The sequence below is a fragment of the Annulohypoxylon truncatum genome (assembly GCF_022578515.1).
Source record: "Annulohypoxylon truncatum strain CBS 140777 unplaced genomic scaffold F4807scaffold_23, whole genome shotgun sequence".
Classification (NCBI taxonomy): domain Eukaryota; kingdom Fungi; phylum Ascomycota; class Sordariomycetes; order Xylariales; family Hypoxylaceae; genus Annulohypoxylon; species Annulohypoxylon truncatum.
The window spans coordinates 245408-260457 of NW_025953809.1; the positions used below are offsets into that span (position 1 = coordinate 245408).

General features: G+C 48.5%; 8 protein-coding genes across 8 annotated transcripts; 4 read left to right on the top strand and 4 right to left on the bottom strand.

The window, feature by feature from the left end:
* Window positions 1–877: 877 nt before the first annotated feature.
* F4807DRAFT_468771 (TauD-domain-containing protein) lies at window positions 878–2664 on the top strand (the record flags this gene model as incomplete). Its single annotated transcript, XM_048002637.1, has 5 exons — window positions 878–979; window positions 1049–1387; window positions 1441–1812; window positions 1870–1971; window positions 2031–2664. 5 exons carry the CDS (start codon window positions 878–880, stop codon window positions 2232–2234), a joined length of 1119 nt encoding a protein of 372 aa, XP_047852707.1. The 3' UTR covers window positions 2235–2664.
* F4807DRAFT_461914 (uncharacterized protein) lies at window positions 2572–3235 on the bottom strand (the record flags this gene model as incomplete). The annotated part of the gene is made up of 2 exons (XM_048001747.1): window positions 2572–2758; window positions 2880–3235. The coding sequence occupies 2 exons, from the start codon at window positions 3233–3235 to the stop codon at window positions 2572–2574; spliced, it is 543 nt and encodes a 180-aa protein (XP_047852708.1).
* An 870-nt stretch (window positions 3236–4105) lies between these two features.
* On the bottom strand, window positions 4106–5433 carry F4807DRAFT_461915 (uncharacterized protein; the record flags this gene model as incomplete). Its single annotated transcript, XM_048001748.1, has 3 exons — window positions 4106–4325; window positions 4398–5063; window positions 5132–5433. The coding sequence occupies 3 exons, from the start codon at window positions 5431–5433 to the stop codon at window positions 4106–4108; spliced, it is 1188 nt and encodes a 395-aa protein (XP_047852709.1).
* Window positions 5319–8526, bottom strand: F4807DRAFT_468781 (OPT family small oligopeptide transporter; the record flags this gene model as incomplete). The annotated part of the gene is made up of 5 exons (XM_048002638.1): window positions 5319–5819; window positions 5890–6358; window positions 6415–6596; window positions 6740–7286; window positions 7370–8526. 5 exons carry the CDS (start codon window positions 8524–8526, stop codon window positions 5751–5753), a joined length of 2424 nt encoding a protein of 807 aa, XP_047852710.1. The 3' UTR covers window positions 5319–5750.
* Window positions 8527–9094: 568 nt separating this feature from the next.
* F4807DRAFT_155808 (uncharacterized protein) lies at window positions 9095–10746 on the top strand. The gene has a single exon (XM_047993267.1). The coding sequence runs from the start codon at window positions 9672–9674 to the stop codon at window positions 10161–10163; it is 492 nt and encodes a 163-aa protein (XP_047852711.1). The 5' UTR covers window positions 9095–9671; the 3' UTR covers window positions 10164–10746.
* Window positions 10747–10913: 167 nt separating this feature from the next.
* F4807DRAFT_461918 (P-loop containing nucleoside triphosphate hydrolase protein) lies at window positions 10914–11692 on the bottom strand (the record flags this gene model as incomplete). Its single annotated transcript, XM_048001749.1, has 3 exons — window positions 10914–11018; window positions 11077–11253; window positions 11321–11692. 3 exons carry the CDS (start codon window positions 11690–11692, stop codon window positions 10914–10916), a joined length of 654 nt encoding a protein of 217 aa, XP_047852712.1.
* A 329-nt stretch (window positions 11693–12021) lies between these two features.
* On the top strand, window positions 12022–13514 carry F4807DRAFT_155716 (uncharacterized protein). The gene has a single exon (XM_047993266.1). It carries the CDS (start codon window positions 12351–12353, stop codon window positions 13404–13406), a length of 1056 nt encoding a protein of 351 aa, XP_047852713.1. The 5' UTR covers window positions 12022–12350; the 3' UTR covers window positions 13407–13514.
* A 170-nt stretch (window positions 13515–13684) lies between these two features.
* Window positions 13685–14913, top strand: F4807DRAFT_431953 (uncharacterized protein). The gene has a single exon (XM_047998563.1). It carries the CDS (start codon window positions 13805–13807, stop codon window positions 14597–14599), a length of 795 nt encoding a protein of 264 aa, XP_047852714.1. The 5' UTR covers window positions 13685–13804; the 3' UTR covers window positions 14600–14913.
* Window positions 14914–15050: the final 137 nt, after the last annotated feature.

A 15050-nucleotide genomic window follows, 5' to 3' on the forward strand; every position in this document is an offset into this window, starting at 1 on the left:
CATTAGCTACAACTACATGGAAGGTGCTACGATGGAAATTTCTTTGTTAATTCGTTTGATAGGAATGTAGATCTAGGTTTAGAGGACTCTTCGGTCTTCACAGGGGTTCATCAAATATGAATAACAGAGGTGATATGGACCTTATTCATTCCCTTTTTATCTTAGAGCTATCTGCTAGGTACTCATGTATGCAAATTCCTGGTGTGTAGTTGGAAGGAGTCCTATTGCAGTGATTTCGATGATCCCCTTTGACGTTAGTATCTCTTGGTTCATGTTATTCACCTCATCTTGAACGAGTTTGCTGCGTTAAGTCGCCATCTTTCATCACATACTTACATATCTAGCTGGCATGTGGGGGTACTTAGGCACAATGATTTGATAGGTTCTCTCATCTCAAGACCTCATACTTCAACCAGTCGTAGTATGATATGCTCCTTGCCTATCTCCAACTCCCGTCTACCTAGGTATCGTCATCTTTACAGCAGTTACATTATTGCCTACCTCGCACTAATGCTATCCTCTGTTCAACCTCTGCATATCTCCTAGTATCTTAGGGTCACGACCCGACAGCATGTGACGAAATAAAGTGACACTGGATACTTAAAAAGGAGAAGCCATATCTAGAGTATTTCAAAGACGGTAATGGTGGGTAGTATGCTTGTCTTGGCTAAGTTTGGTGCGCTTAGTTCTGTTGGAGATGCCTCTCCATTGTTGGTATCGCACCATATGGAGAAAGGATGATGAATATGCGGGGGCATGACATTGCGTTGGATAATATCATGGAACTATTATCAAGCAAAGGTAGATAAATAATGGGTATGTCAGCTATCTTATGGAAAAATAAACATGTCAATTGAACCAAGTGAATGCATACAGAATGGCACCCTCAGTTGCAGACGTATTACCAAGCACATCTGAGTTGAAGGAGAAGGCGGAGCAAAAGCTCAACCGGGCATACGACACAGCTCAACACTCCGCAGTAAGATATCTTCTATGCACCCTACCTAGGAGTAAAATAACGGGTGAAAGATGCTAAACCATTCAAAAGTACAAGTACACTAGTTATTTGCCAGTATACGATGAGACGACTACATTCCCACCAACCGAGCCCTTCGAGTTTGCTGATAAGGGTCTCCTGGCAGACAAAGCCAAACCTCATCTTCTCGGACTGAATGACCCCAACGTGGTTATTACAAAGCTGACCCCTCGAGTCGGCACGGAGATTACCGGTCTTCAGCTTTCTGAATTGACAGATGAACAGAAGAATGAGCTGGCCTTGTTGATTGCCGAGAGGGGTGTTGTAGTGTTTCGAGGACAGAACTTCAAGGATATTGGCGTGGAGAAGCAGAAGGAGTTCGGCCGGTACTTCGGTCGCCTACATGTTCACGTAAGTAATCGCTGCTTATAAATCGCTACTACTTATTACTGATCCCTGAATAGCCCGTTGGAGCTCACGTTGAGGGCGCCATCGAGTTCCACAACATCTACCTCGGACCGGATAACCTCTACCGGAATCAGCGCCAAACCGAGAAACTAACTACCACTGGATACCACTCGGATGTTTCGTATGAACACCAGCCTCCGGGAATCACGCTTCTCACCCTGCTCGCAGTGCCATCCACGGGTGGTGATACGGCATGGACCTCCCAAGTCGCGGCGTACGAACGGCTCTCGGAGCCGCTGAAGACGTTTCTGGAGGGCTTGCGCGCCGAACACAGCGGATTTCCACAGGCTGAAAATGCCCGTCGTGACAAACACTTCGTAAGGCGGGAGCCCGTCAGATCCTATCATCCCATAGTTCGAGTACACCCAGTAAGTGCGCATGCGATGCGTTACGCTCCTACTCCGCATCTGACACCGCTTTTCTAGGTTACCGGCCAGAAGGCGCTCTTCGTGAACCCGGGCTTCACGAAGAAGATCGTAGGGTTGAAGACCGAGGAGTCCGACGCCATTCTAAAGTTGCTCTTCAAAGTTCGTACCTTTGATTAGCCCTTCATCCACCTTTGAGCCCGGCTAATTGTCTATCATAGCATATTTCACAGAGTGCCGACGTCCAAGTCCGCGTGAAATGGGACGACGAGACGGTGTCGGTCTGGGATAACAGGGTCACGGCTCACACTGCGATATCGGATTACGACGTGCACAATGAGGAAGAAGGATTGCGCCACGGCTTCCGCATCACGACCCTCGGCGAACGCCCCGTCGGAGTTAACGGCCTAGAAACCGTTTGGTAAGCACGTTTTTGTAGCTCGGTTCGTGAGTTGGTTATATTTGATGAGAGTGGTTGAATAATTTATGAGACATATATTATTCTATATAATACCATCTAGAAGTAATATTTTCCTTCTTTTTCTCTCCCATATTGTGTCCAACCAAAAAGTACCTCCTATTGCTAGGTCGGCCATGCTTCTAGATCCCCGGGCGCGGATACGAGACACGTATCCGACCTGCTGACTCATCATGACCGTGCGTAAACCATTCGCTCTTCATGCTGTTCTATTTATATGATCCGATTACTACCCCAGTCTATCTTTTTACCCAACGCCCGAACCGAGCCCTCTTCCCAACATTCTAATTTGGCCTCGCGGTCTCCTCGGTTGCGGTCATAGAGACGGTCGTTGCTGACTCGCCATATGGACCGGTCAGACTGCAAGTTAGAGGGTTGAATTTGCCCTTCTGGAGACAGAACATGACCGCGGCGGGGTTAGTCGGGTCGCTCGGGTCCATCTCGATGTAGTGTGTGGCTTCTAAACCCGATCTATTACCACCCGCGAATTAGTAATGATGCCACACACTGGCTGAACGAAGGAAAAAGTAAGGAAGAGAGGAAAGGATTGGAGACCAGAGCTCAGGGCCCCGAACAATTTTTGGGTACTCACCCGTCAGAAGTTAATTGCTCCCAGAACTCGACGCGGAAGTTCGTGGTGCTGGTCCACCCGTCCGTCGGCAGGCGGAATTGCATGTTTGTATCGGCACAGTTTGTCCAGTTTGTCGGACCCGGGTTGGTTCCGGCAGGCCAGCTAACACCGCATGTTGTGTTGAGAGTGTCAACGATGGTCGACGACGGATTCTGGTAGCTCAACGCGACGTTGACGAAGGAGTTGACAGACTCATCCCCGTAGACTCCGGAATACGGGAAGGTAGCGTCCAGACTGGTGAGAGTAAAGTCGGGAACGTCTCGGACCTCGAGAGGGAGGGCGCGAGAAAGAGAAAGAAGGGGGAGGAGAGACAACATAATGGTTTGGCTGTACATCTTGCGGAAGAGTAGACGATCTAGATATGTGTGATATACCGGTTAAAACTGGAGAAGTAGGATTCGAAAACTCACTTGTGAACCTTGAGTTGAATTGCAGTGGAACGGAAGGAATAGAATCATCGTCTTTTCCCGCGATGATTCATCTTATTTATACTCGAGAATAAGATCCGGAGGCCTATGTGTAGAAACGTGACGGCTTCCAACCCGTCAGCCCATCATATCTCGTCCCAACCACTCATCACGGTTTCACGAAATTCGGTCTACGGCTCTCTAAGCGGCATCAATACGCGAACCCGTATTCCTAGCCCGCGTTTAAGGAGAAGCCCTCCTAACAGAGCGCAGCTTATTCCGATACGGGGCATCTCATGACGTTGCTGACCTATACGTGAAAAGCGCCACATGGCTGCTGAGATGAGGTGAGGTGGGCGGAGCCAGAGCTGAATACCCCTGCTCATGACAGCTATCGTATCCCGGTCCACACAGGATCTTCTCGAATAGCTGAAAAGATTCCATGACCCTCTTATTGGACAATATAGGATTATAGTAACGTAGATTAGACGTCATATCGATGAGCGATTTTTCAGGTGCCACATTTAGCACTTGGAGGTCGTTCTCGGTTCTTTAATGCCCCTGTCCTAGAGGCTCTTCCGCAAACAGTCTATGATTTATATACACAAAACCATCGATAGTATGTTGTTGACAATCAATTCACTCTCCCCTTACCTAGATACTATGAGAATTATGAGGCTAGAAGCCATCCCTTCAGACGACAACTTAAGTTGAAATAGCCTCAATTCACAGAGCCAACAGTAGCGGAGACGCTTGACCACGTAGAGGGTAACACATCCCTTACATGGCTCTACTCGACGCTTCAGTATCGCTCCCGCCCTCACCTTTAGACTTTAAACAGTCGTATCTCATTATATCATTCCGGACGTAGATACTCAAGCCTCTTAAACCCATTAGGTTCTCCTCGTCCTGCTCCACGATCTTGAACTCATGTCGGGTGTACTCCCGCCACATCTCCCTTGTTCGCGGGGATTCGGCGTCGAAAGGAAACGGAAGAGACCTATATACTCAGCGTCAGGAAGTGTTGTAATTTGTAAGTGCATATATATTTGTTTGAAGTGGCGCAACGCACTGGTTTTCGTTTAGAACAAGACTGTCGCCATTCCCGATGATCAAAGCCGGCCTCCCGAGGTCTGCTATGATCTGCCTTACGGGAGCAGCGGGGTAGCAGAAGAACACGACGGATTCTTGGTCAATCTTGCTGAAGCCACCGGCGCCGTGTTCACCGACAACTCTAACCCCGAGACTCTCCAATAGGGTCTTGCTTGCCTGACTATACGCAGGATCCTGAGCAAAGATCTCCATATTGTTGGGTGTCTTTGCTCGAAATGCAGCGGCTATGGTCAGCGCAACGGCGTGCTGGTTTAAGCTAGCATTCAGGTCCTGGAGAGCTACTTCTTCGTCAAACTCCGCGCGAGCATCGTGACGAGACAGAGGCGTTATATCCCCCAAGCCGAAACACAAGACTTTCGTAATCCTCTTCGAAGCGTTGAAAGTAGCGAGCTTGTCCTCGAGCAAGCCACAGCTCCAACTCTTCCCCCACCGCGTTTGGGCCTCCTGAAATCTCCATCCCAAGCAGCTGTGCTCACCATCCACAAAGTCTCCATATGTGCGATTCTCCCAGGCAATAAAATATGAATAATAAGGAGAGGAGTGCGGAGGGACGCCTTCTAACAGTGGATTTTCAGGCCCTTGATTGAATAAGTACCAGTAATGTTGGAACTTGACATACGGTTTCCTAATCAATCCAAGTAGGGTGCTATCAGTTCCATATATGAGCTTAGACACTTGTTTAGGGGGGTATACCATATAGGGTTGACGACGCCAAACATGGGATTCTTGACAGAGATCGTCGAACCATCGATGCGACGAATAGTAAACGATGGCGTGGTCCGACAATGGGCAAGCTCATATTCAATCCGTTCAAGATCGCGGCCTATCCAGAGCTTCTGGCCAGAGCGATATAATTCTATTGCACTTTGAGTATTCTCAATGAGTTTGGATGGGATGATATGAGATGGCTTTGGGGGCTCATCTTGCTGACAGTGTGCGTGCACTCCAAAATCAGGTGGGCATTTGACCATGCTGGAAGCTGCGCTCATGGCCATAGTATTCATCGACACTCGATACGATTCAAGCGATACTGAGATGTGATTAAAAAGGATATTGTGGTTCTAATGAATTTTTTGTGTAGGAGATTCAAACAGGTTGTCTCTGAAGCCTGTGATGTTTTAATCCTTAAATGCAATGATCGAGGTTCATTAAGTAGCTTGGCTCAAGCGACTAATATCGGTTGCGATGTTAGTATTTGGTGTCTCATTGAGGCTGCGTCACTTTCTACTAGACATACAACAGCTGACGTGGTGCACCTCAAATACCGATTCGACCCTTCCACAAGGCTCCAATAGCCTGCAGTGTTTTGATGCTACCACGTTGCTGGCCCGAACGTCTCACCCTCCGGTACTGTTTTGAGCCATGCTGTATTTGTCGCATCCTGTTCGTCGTTAGCAATCTTACGGAACCAAGAGGTGACAAACATCTGATTAAGCTCATCATGCACTTACAACAGTATTGTACACATCTACGTTACCCCACCATTGAGGGATGGTAACTCCTGACATAGTGATCGCGAAGAAGATGACAATGGTCGACAAGATGAGACCTGCGTCAAGCGCGGCGGCAGTGACGTAGTTGTATGTGCGCCACCATCCGTTGAACTTCTTTCGTATGCCATAGTTGAAAACCAAACCCCAAAATGCCCAAGTTGAGAAGCTGATCGGGGTGGCGGGCGGAAGCCAAGCCATAGCTCCAAACAAGATGGGTGCGTTGAGGTGGCGTGCGAAACCAATCTTCATCTTGCGACCAAGAACCCATAATATAACTGGCATCACAGCTCCAATAAGCCAGAACCAGTTGAAATTCACATACATAGATCCAGGACCAAACATGCGTTCTGGACCAAGCACTCCCCAAACGATGCTGGAGGAGAAGAATGCGCGTCCATTGGGGCAGGTGAAATGATTTGGCTGGGTGCTGTAGCATTGTTAGCAACCAAATGAATCAGTATTGGTAAGAGTAACGCGACTAACCTTGAACAAACGTCGGGAATGGTCCCTAAGGTCCAGTTCATCACAGCGATCTGCACAAAAACGGCCCATATACTCGCGACGACCTGGCACCAGAAAGTGACTCGAGGAGGAACTTTCATGTAATGAGCCAACTTCAAGTCGGAGGTCTGCTTTGTGTTAGCAATCCCAGCGAGAATCAAGAACTATATCCTCTTCATCAAAAGTCGAGATAGAATATGTTACGTACTGCCGACTTGTTAGCTTCTGCGTACCTAGGTATCATTTTTAAGATGTGTTTTTCCATACCATAAGTCTGAGCTTGTCCTAAGGTAATTGTGCTGAACACTTTGAAAATCATCACGCCGATGGGTCGTCCTGGGAATATAAATCCTGCTATGAAAGGCGCAATGACGTTAAGGGACAGCATAATGTTCGAAACCGCCATGATCATGCACGTGGGAATCACAAATAGGAATGCGATAATAATAGATAGGAAAAATCCCCACCACGGCAATTGCGAATCGTAACCTAGCACAGTCCCAAGCCCTAGTGCGAGCGAGAAAAGGAGAAGGCAAGTGTACCACCATTCAGGAGCCTCGTCGTACTTCTTCATGAGTTTAAGATGTATGTCGGGTTCCTGATTACGAGCGGTCTTCAATCGATACCAAATCTCTTTCCCGTGGAAGAGTCCAACGTGCACGAGCGACGCTGTCAATGCCGCAAAAGAAAGCCCGTAGTTGAGAGCCAGAGTTGGGGATAAAAATAATGGGGAGTAACTACGATACTTTTCTAAGTCGAGCGTGAAGTTATCCCCGAGAATATTCCGGACGGTATAGGCCTGCTGAGTGTTGTCGTAGGTTTGCGACGTTACCATAGGGAGGTACTCGGAATAGCTGCTAGCGAGTTAGAGAAATCATGCGTAACCTTGCGGGTCATGCGACCGATGGTGAAAAAGTTGAAGTGAAATAGAACATACAGAGCTCCAGTATACACGATTCCAATCGTAGCGATCATGACAAAAATGAAGAGGCCAATTAGGGTATTGACATGGGCTTCCGTCGGGGCTAGCAGAGGATCGTATAGGTAGGCAGAGACATAAGTCCAGTCGAACGTGATGGGGATGAGACTGAGGCCCGTATAGCCACCAAAGAGTTGATTGAGAACAACATTGTTCGGTTTAATCCAGGTGATGAAAGCGAAAACGCTGAGACCCTGCCAAAGTACAGCCGGGATCCAATAGTACACGAACATGCCCCCGGTCACTAAGAAAAAGTACCGGTAACGACTGATGGTCCATCCGTTGGCGGTACTGCCATCACTTTTGCTCTTATCGTGAAGGGCGTAGAAAAGCGAGGTGTTTGAGAACTGGGTTGGCCACAACATTGCCGCAGGATAGACGAGGAAGCGCCTAAACAGGCCAGACAATGAGATACCCATAAGTTGAGAGCTCAAAGTGAAGATCAACGAGAAACCCCATCCTAAGTTGGTGTCATAGAATGGTTTTCCCTGGAGCGCGAGCAGCGCATCCGTCGAGTATGCGTATGCTATCGAAACATTCGACATGATAGTGATGACAACGTGCTCTTTGATGGTAAACGGACCAGTATTCAATGTCCACCGCAATCCAAACGTATTGAACACCCTGGTAGGCATAATCTTCGCCCAGAGATTCGCAACCGGATAGGACACAAGCACGACTACTAACGCTGGAAAATTAACCAAAGGACTTCGCATACTCAATAACATATTCAGGCCACTACCGATAGTGACGAATATCATTCCAAGTACCCATGCCCTCACGGTGCACGCTACCTCACCCCCATCGGTGTTGCGCACGGCGGCGCGTACTTCTTCGTAGGGCGAGTCTTCGGTGAATAGCAGGTCGGCCTCGGCAATTTCTTTATCATCTCCATGTTCGAGCGCAGACTTAACAGCGTCAAGTTTTTCTTGTGGAAGATTTGGATCCCATTGATGGTTGTGCTGAATCTTGTCGAGATCTGCGATCGCAGTGGTCACGTTTATTTCGCGAAGCTTCTCATCGGACGAGCTAGGTGTCGTATTTTCGACTGGATCAGGATTGATCTCGGAAGTAGTCGTGGCGGAAGCATCTGCTCCCTTCAATGAAAACCCCATGGTGACTAGCAGCCTTCATTCGCCGTGGAGAGCTGGTTTGTGAAGCTTGAGAATCATAATCTCACCTCACCAAACGCGATCATGGACGAAGAGTAGTCGTGGTGGTCTTATCTGATCTATTCCCAATGGGCCGAATAGAGATCAAGATACCTATTTTCCGACGGCTTCATCTCCGGCAACGACCTATCAGGGCAGGGTCACTAGCCGATGAATTGGTGATCGTCATGCTACCGAAGGTACTCCGCACCTTGGATACAATAGGTACCTAGCCAGGACACCCCGCGCATTCTTCGCCAGCCCCCCTAATCATGGTTTCCCATCATGGTTTCGACCTTCCCAATGCGACAAGCACGGTCGAACGCGTGGCCAAGAGCGGGAGGCAATACGCCTCAAAGCTTAAGACTTGACCTAAAACGGGCCAAGCCCGGCTTCTGGCATTCAAAAAGCCATCGTATTTTCGGCAGCTCTAACAGCTCTAGCCCTCCAACCCTATCAGATTGCCACCAAATACAACGTTGTAGATAAGGGGAATGAATGTAAGGATAGGTGAGAATAGCCCTGGTTCGGGGAAGGTATAAATGAGCTTATCATACCCACTTCTCCAAATGGAGAATCTGTCTCCCCTTGCCTTTTTATAGATAAGAACGATACGGCGCCCTTAGGTCAACACGAGCTTCAAGGCCATAGTGGCATTACCTAATATCCTACCGAGAATACATGAGATGATTCGTGATAAAATCAGGGATTGTCAGATTTGTGAGACAAGAATGAGCTTGAATTGCTGGTTCCTATCAACAATAAAGATAACCACTTCAGCGGCTATTACCGGTAATCGGAGTTGGAACGATATGACATATTGAAATGATAAGTGAATGCTGATATCTTATGAGTACATCATTGAACGTAGGAAGAGTAGAAAGTAGACAGATGCAGGGGTCTGCATTCGAAGGATTCAAAGTTTCTCAGCTCGTCGCGCAAGGCTGACGAACTGGAAATTGATTGGACTCAGAATTGTTGTGAGAGGTTGCATATGCCGCGTGCATATATCCTATGCCGTGAATTTGTGAATTGTAATCTGCTAGATCTAGAACTTTGCCTAATCATCTTCTAGTTTAGTGCGCGACCAAGATTCATCATTCAACGCGATGCCGCCAACTCATTCTAAAAACCAGGTCATATTCGCGCCATCAAATGAGCCTTATATCGGGACCAAATCAGTCTTCCTAGCTGGGACTACCACCAAGACGGACGACCGCGACTGGCGTGAGGTCCTAGCCGAATCTCTGTTGGACTTGCCCCTCACTGTCATCAATCCGTATCGGCCAGATTGGGACTCGAGCTGGAGAGAAGACATTACGTGCATTCTATATAAGGAGCAGGTAGAATGGGAACTTCAAAAGCAGGACAGTGCCGATATAATAGTGTTTTACTTCCACCCAGCCACTGAAGCCCCTATTAGCTTACTAGAGCTCGGACTTTGCGCAAGAGCTGGCAAGGCCATTGTGATGTGCCCCGAGGGATACAAGAAGAGAGGAAATGTCCAGATCGTGTGTCAGAAATACGGACTTGAGACAGTCGAGAGCCTTGATGCGCTGAAACCAGCGATTGTGAAGAGGATGCCAGGTGGCTCTGTTTGAGTTCCGGTAACACGATGGGTTGGTATTACCACTTGGTATTTGACAGACAGCGTATACCCATATTCCTAACAAGCAGTTACAATAGATGGACCGACGGCGTGGCTTGAAGCAGCGAAGAAAGCCAATGGCTTTTAGGTCAAACTCCAATTTCAAAAAAGAACAGGAGAGACAACTCAAAACAGTTACGGAAAGGGGCGCCGGTTGGGTTCCGGCGGGCTGGATCAGTCGGGCCGGGGTTTCTCCGCTTAAACTCCTTGGGCCAACACCCCCGTCTAAGTAAAAAAGACTTTCATATGTATTAACCCGTTAGTTTATTTTCTTATGCTTAACAAACTACCTCTCTGTCAACAATACCTCAATAGTTTGGGATGGCTAGGAGTCACTGCTAGACATAGAAACAATGAATTCGGCATCTTGATGGTTGTTATACTCAGGTACCTAGGCTGGATTGCTAGAACTTGCAGCTTCACCGGTTGTCGTCCTGCATGGAACCTGCTGTACTACCACCCTTTTTGAAGCTGCTGAGTACCTGAATTACTATCCTGTCCATGCTACTACGTAGGTAGTAAGACGAGGGGCGAAGTCCTCTAGATATGTAAGTAGTGACCGTTCTCAGTATAATTACTGGCAGAATGCCTAGGTACAGAAGAAATGCCCTGTTCTTATCCCATTCCTTTTCTTCATACACTTGGATGTATCTGTAGGCGTCTCACACACTTACATAGGTACACAATTTTACCATCCAGCGTCTCATGCTTTTTCTTCATCCTTCCTATCTTTTGATGTTGTAGTGGTCGATGGCAGTGCAGTTATAAATTCGACAAGGTGTTCGTCAGCAGGCCCATCCACGCAAATCTGCGAGTCCTTAGCACAAGAATGTAGGCCTTCTCCAGCATACGGGTTGGATACGTACTGTCTTGATATTGCTTCCGTAGTGCTTACGGATCGCCTCCATGTTCTCGACATATTCGCTATATCGCTTCTCAAACTTGTCCCCATTGTCGTTCTTCTCTCTAGAACGGTGTAGGAACCGCTGTTGTGCGTTCTCGCGCGTGCACTCGAGAACGATAACTTTCGCCGGCTTGCCGATCTGGAGCAGGTGATATCTCAGCATTATGATTATTTGGAACTCGGTACTATTGGTCCAAAAGGCCTACCTTCTCCTCGAATGCCAGAGCCGTCTCCATATTACGCGGGAACCCGTCAATCAACCAAGTAATAGTGCCGTCATTGCCAGTCAAGATCGAGTAAATCTCGTCCTCGAGCACAGGGATGAGCACGTCAGCCGGTAGCAGTTTACTTTCCCGTAAATGATCAAGGATCATATCCAAATCAAACTTCTCGCATTCGCAAGGCAGCTCGATATTACAAAGCTCGCGCAGACGATCACCCACCGAGAGATGACAGTATCGATCGCTCGACTTTTTGAGCGACTCAATGGCGAGCTTGCAGAGGGTGCCTTTACCACTGCCAGGAGGTCCAAGGACGAAGACAATGCTAAAGTGGCGTGACTGAGCAGAGCACTCCATCTTAGGCGTCTTAGGACGTATTGCTTATTGCCTCCAAAGTAAACAGATATGACGGCAATTTTTGGGCGAGAACTTGCCAGGCATAGTGCTGAGATGTGAGAGATTATATAAATAAGAGGTAGGGACTGGATAGCTATGTATTGAGCAATCCTGGATGGCTCTGACACGGTTGGTCATGATACTGCAGGTCAGTCTACGACTTGCATCAGAGCAAGCAGCAGGCTACGATGACTCTGCAGCCTAACAATCTTTAGGCGAGACTGTTTCCAGGTTCTCTTAGTAAACGAAGGCCAAGCAAGTTGGGCAGCAAGCGTATGAAAGCCGGTTTGCTCTATTTGCTTGTGTATCACTTTTCGCCCTGCCTCCCGCGGTTGGTGTTGATGAAAAGTGGTCAGAGAATGAGGCAATCCTTTCCCAAGAATGAATTGATTGTTTATCCATGTTACATCGCCTAGAATATGCTATATGCCGTGTACAGTGCGGCAGCCGGCCGTGTAGGTATGGGGGAAACGTCAGAAGAATATATTTGGAGCGTCTCATGATGAAGCCCTGAGAACGCCATCTCTTTTCCATCAAGAGATTACTTACTCTTATTGGTTTACATATTGATTTCTTCCGCCTACCTCCTGAGATACGATAGAGAAGTGGGAAAATAATTATGCTGCTGGATATCCTCTATTCAAACTGGACGCTGCTTATAGCGGTCGTTTGCACTGGTGCGATCAGCATAAGTGTCTACCTCGTGTATAGGAAGCACTGTCGCTACAATGCCACCAGGCCGATATCAGTCAACTACCATTTCACACGAAGATGTAATAAGGAATGTGCCTTCTGCTTCCACACCGAGAAGACCTCCCACGTCGCTTCCGAGAAGGACATGAAGCATGGACTCCGCCTACTCAGCGAGGCTGGTATGCGCAAGATCAACTTCGCTGGCGGCGAGCCGTTCCTCTATCCTGAAAAGCTAGCCATGCTCTGTCGCTTCTGCAAAGAAGAGCTTGGGCTCGAGAGCGTCAGCATCATCAGCAACGGAACATTGATTACCAAGAAGTGGATGGACCAGCACGGCCGATGGATCGATGTGATAGGCGTAAGCTGCGACAGCTTCGACGAGAAAACAAACATCGCCATCGGCCGCGGTACCGGCAAGAACGTCACGCAACTCTTCCGTATCCGCGACTGGTGTCGTGAGCTAGGCATCAAGTTCAAGCTCAACACTGTTGTGTGTACACATAACTGGCAGGAAGACATGGCAGAGACGGTGCGGCAACTGGACCCATTCCGATGGAAAGCCTTCCAAGTGCTATACGTGGAGGGAGAGAATGACGCTGAGGAGGAAGACGGTCGCCTCAGCAAGCGAAAACGAAACGCTAAGAAGCTTCTCATCTCAGACGAGCAGTTTCAAGTTTTCCGTGATAAGCACCAACATCTCAAATGTTTCATAGCCGAGCCGAACTCGCTCATGGCATCGAGCTACCTCATTCTGGACGAGTACCTCTGCTTCCTGGACAAGGGCGCCGGGGTTGAGAAGCAGTCGCGATCGATTCTGGAGGTCGGGGTGCAGAGAGCGCTGAGCGAGGTTCGCTGGGACCAGGAGGCGTTTAACCAACGCGGAGGCCTGTATGAATGGACCAAGGACGTTATCGGGGATGGAGGAGACACAGAGGGCGGCTGTGGATCGTCCCACACCAATAAGGAGTTGCTAGATTGGTGAAGTCGTCTGGATCGCAAGTTTCACTCATTTTGTTTGTAGGGTGCCTTGGCCAGTGCGTAGTTGAATAAGCAATCATTTCGCACAGTATTGGCCTTAAGCTAAGACTCAAATTTATTAGTGATCTTTCCGCTACACTTAAGTGTGTGATCGCTGTAACCCAGAGAACCCAACCACTAAAGGAAGGCAGCCTACAGTGCGGATATATTTCAGATTACACGAATGCGCTTGGCCTACAAGCGACCCGTGGACCTTAGAAATGTTTAACGAGGACCTTCGTAACAAACATTGAAATCTTTTTCTCTATTATAAACCACCCGCGATTTTATCATATCGCAAAAAGAACGACAAAACAACCATTCCAAGGCAGTCAGATTATTCAACAATTCCGAGAGCATTGAATGGCGTTCAAGATCGCCTCTTCTGCGCTTAAGCGCATCGTATCGAATGTAGAGGTCGAACGCAAGTTTAATCTGGGACCGAAGTTCACCTCTATCATCGAGAACCACACTGGCCACCGAGAGAAGATCCCGTTCATCTTACGCAGCCATCCGGGTCAGGTCATTCGCGACACGTACTACGACACGGAGGATAGCCATCTTGAGAAGTTGGGCATGTGGGTCCGGCGACGCTCCGTCAATGTACTGCCACTAAACCCTACACGGACAATCGCCGGCGCAAAGAACGGCGCGCAGTGGAACGCTAAGTTGCGGCTCGGCGGTCATTACAGCAACTCACAGTTCATCGAATTCGACGGCAAGCCAGACGTCTCGCGCGAGGTGCTGCGCATCACCGACATGAAGACGAAGCTTGAAGATTTGCGCGTGGTCTCGGACCTGCAGACGCGCCGATCGGAGTGGGAGGTGACGCACCTGGCGGACGGCACGCCGCCATCGGCAAAAATGACAATTGTCGTGGACGCGGTCACCGAGGCCGAGGCCGAGGCCAACACCGGCAAGGATGGAATCGACGAAGCAGCCTTCAACCATACCATCGGAGAGGTTGAACTCTTTCAGGAGATCGTGACCGAGGGAAAAGATGAGGCAGAGCACGAGGCGCATCGGAAGGAAATTGGGGCGCAAAAGATGAAGGAGTTGGAGGAGTTCATGTTGTCCCATCCAGACCTATTCTCCACGAGTCCATCTCCGATTGGCAAGCTCACCGCGTACGATACGTGGAAGGCTGAACGTACCTAGCTGGGGAGCTGAAGATGGTCTACTTGACAGAACCAAAGGTTGGAAGACACTATCCAACGATGCGATTCAATTACACAGGTGATCGAGTTAGTTCGGAGCTAGGGTGGTCTTGCCAAATCATATCTGACTTCACATGAAGCTGAGAACGTTATTAAAATGGGAAACTACGAGTCCTAACAATGTCGTGATGTAATTGTCTCAAGTGAATTACTGGACGCAAAGGAAACCTTCTGCCTTTATAATTTCCAACTAGCGGTTAGCTAGCCGAGTATCCTCGCTACTTCCAAGGCTGTTAACTGACAAGCCTTCCTGCCTTGAGTTTATTTCGAGTTTACCCGTACGTAATTGGTGTATTGTCCCGCACCCCGGGTGTGTACGTAATCCCCCGCCTGTTCAAGCAAACACTTAGCACCTTCTGCACCTCAAATGGCGGGGCTTTAGACTTTTTAAC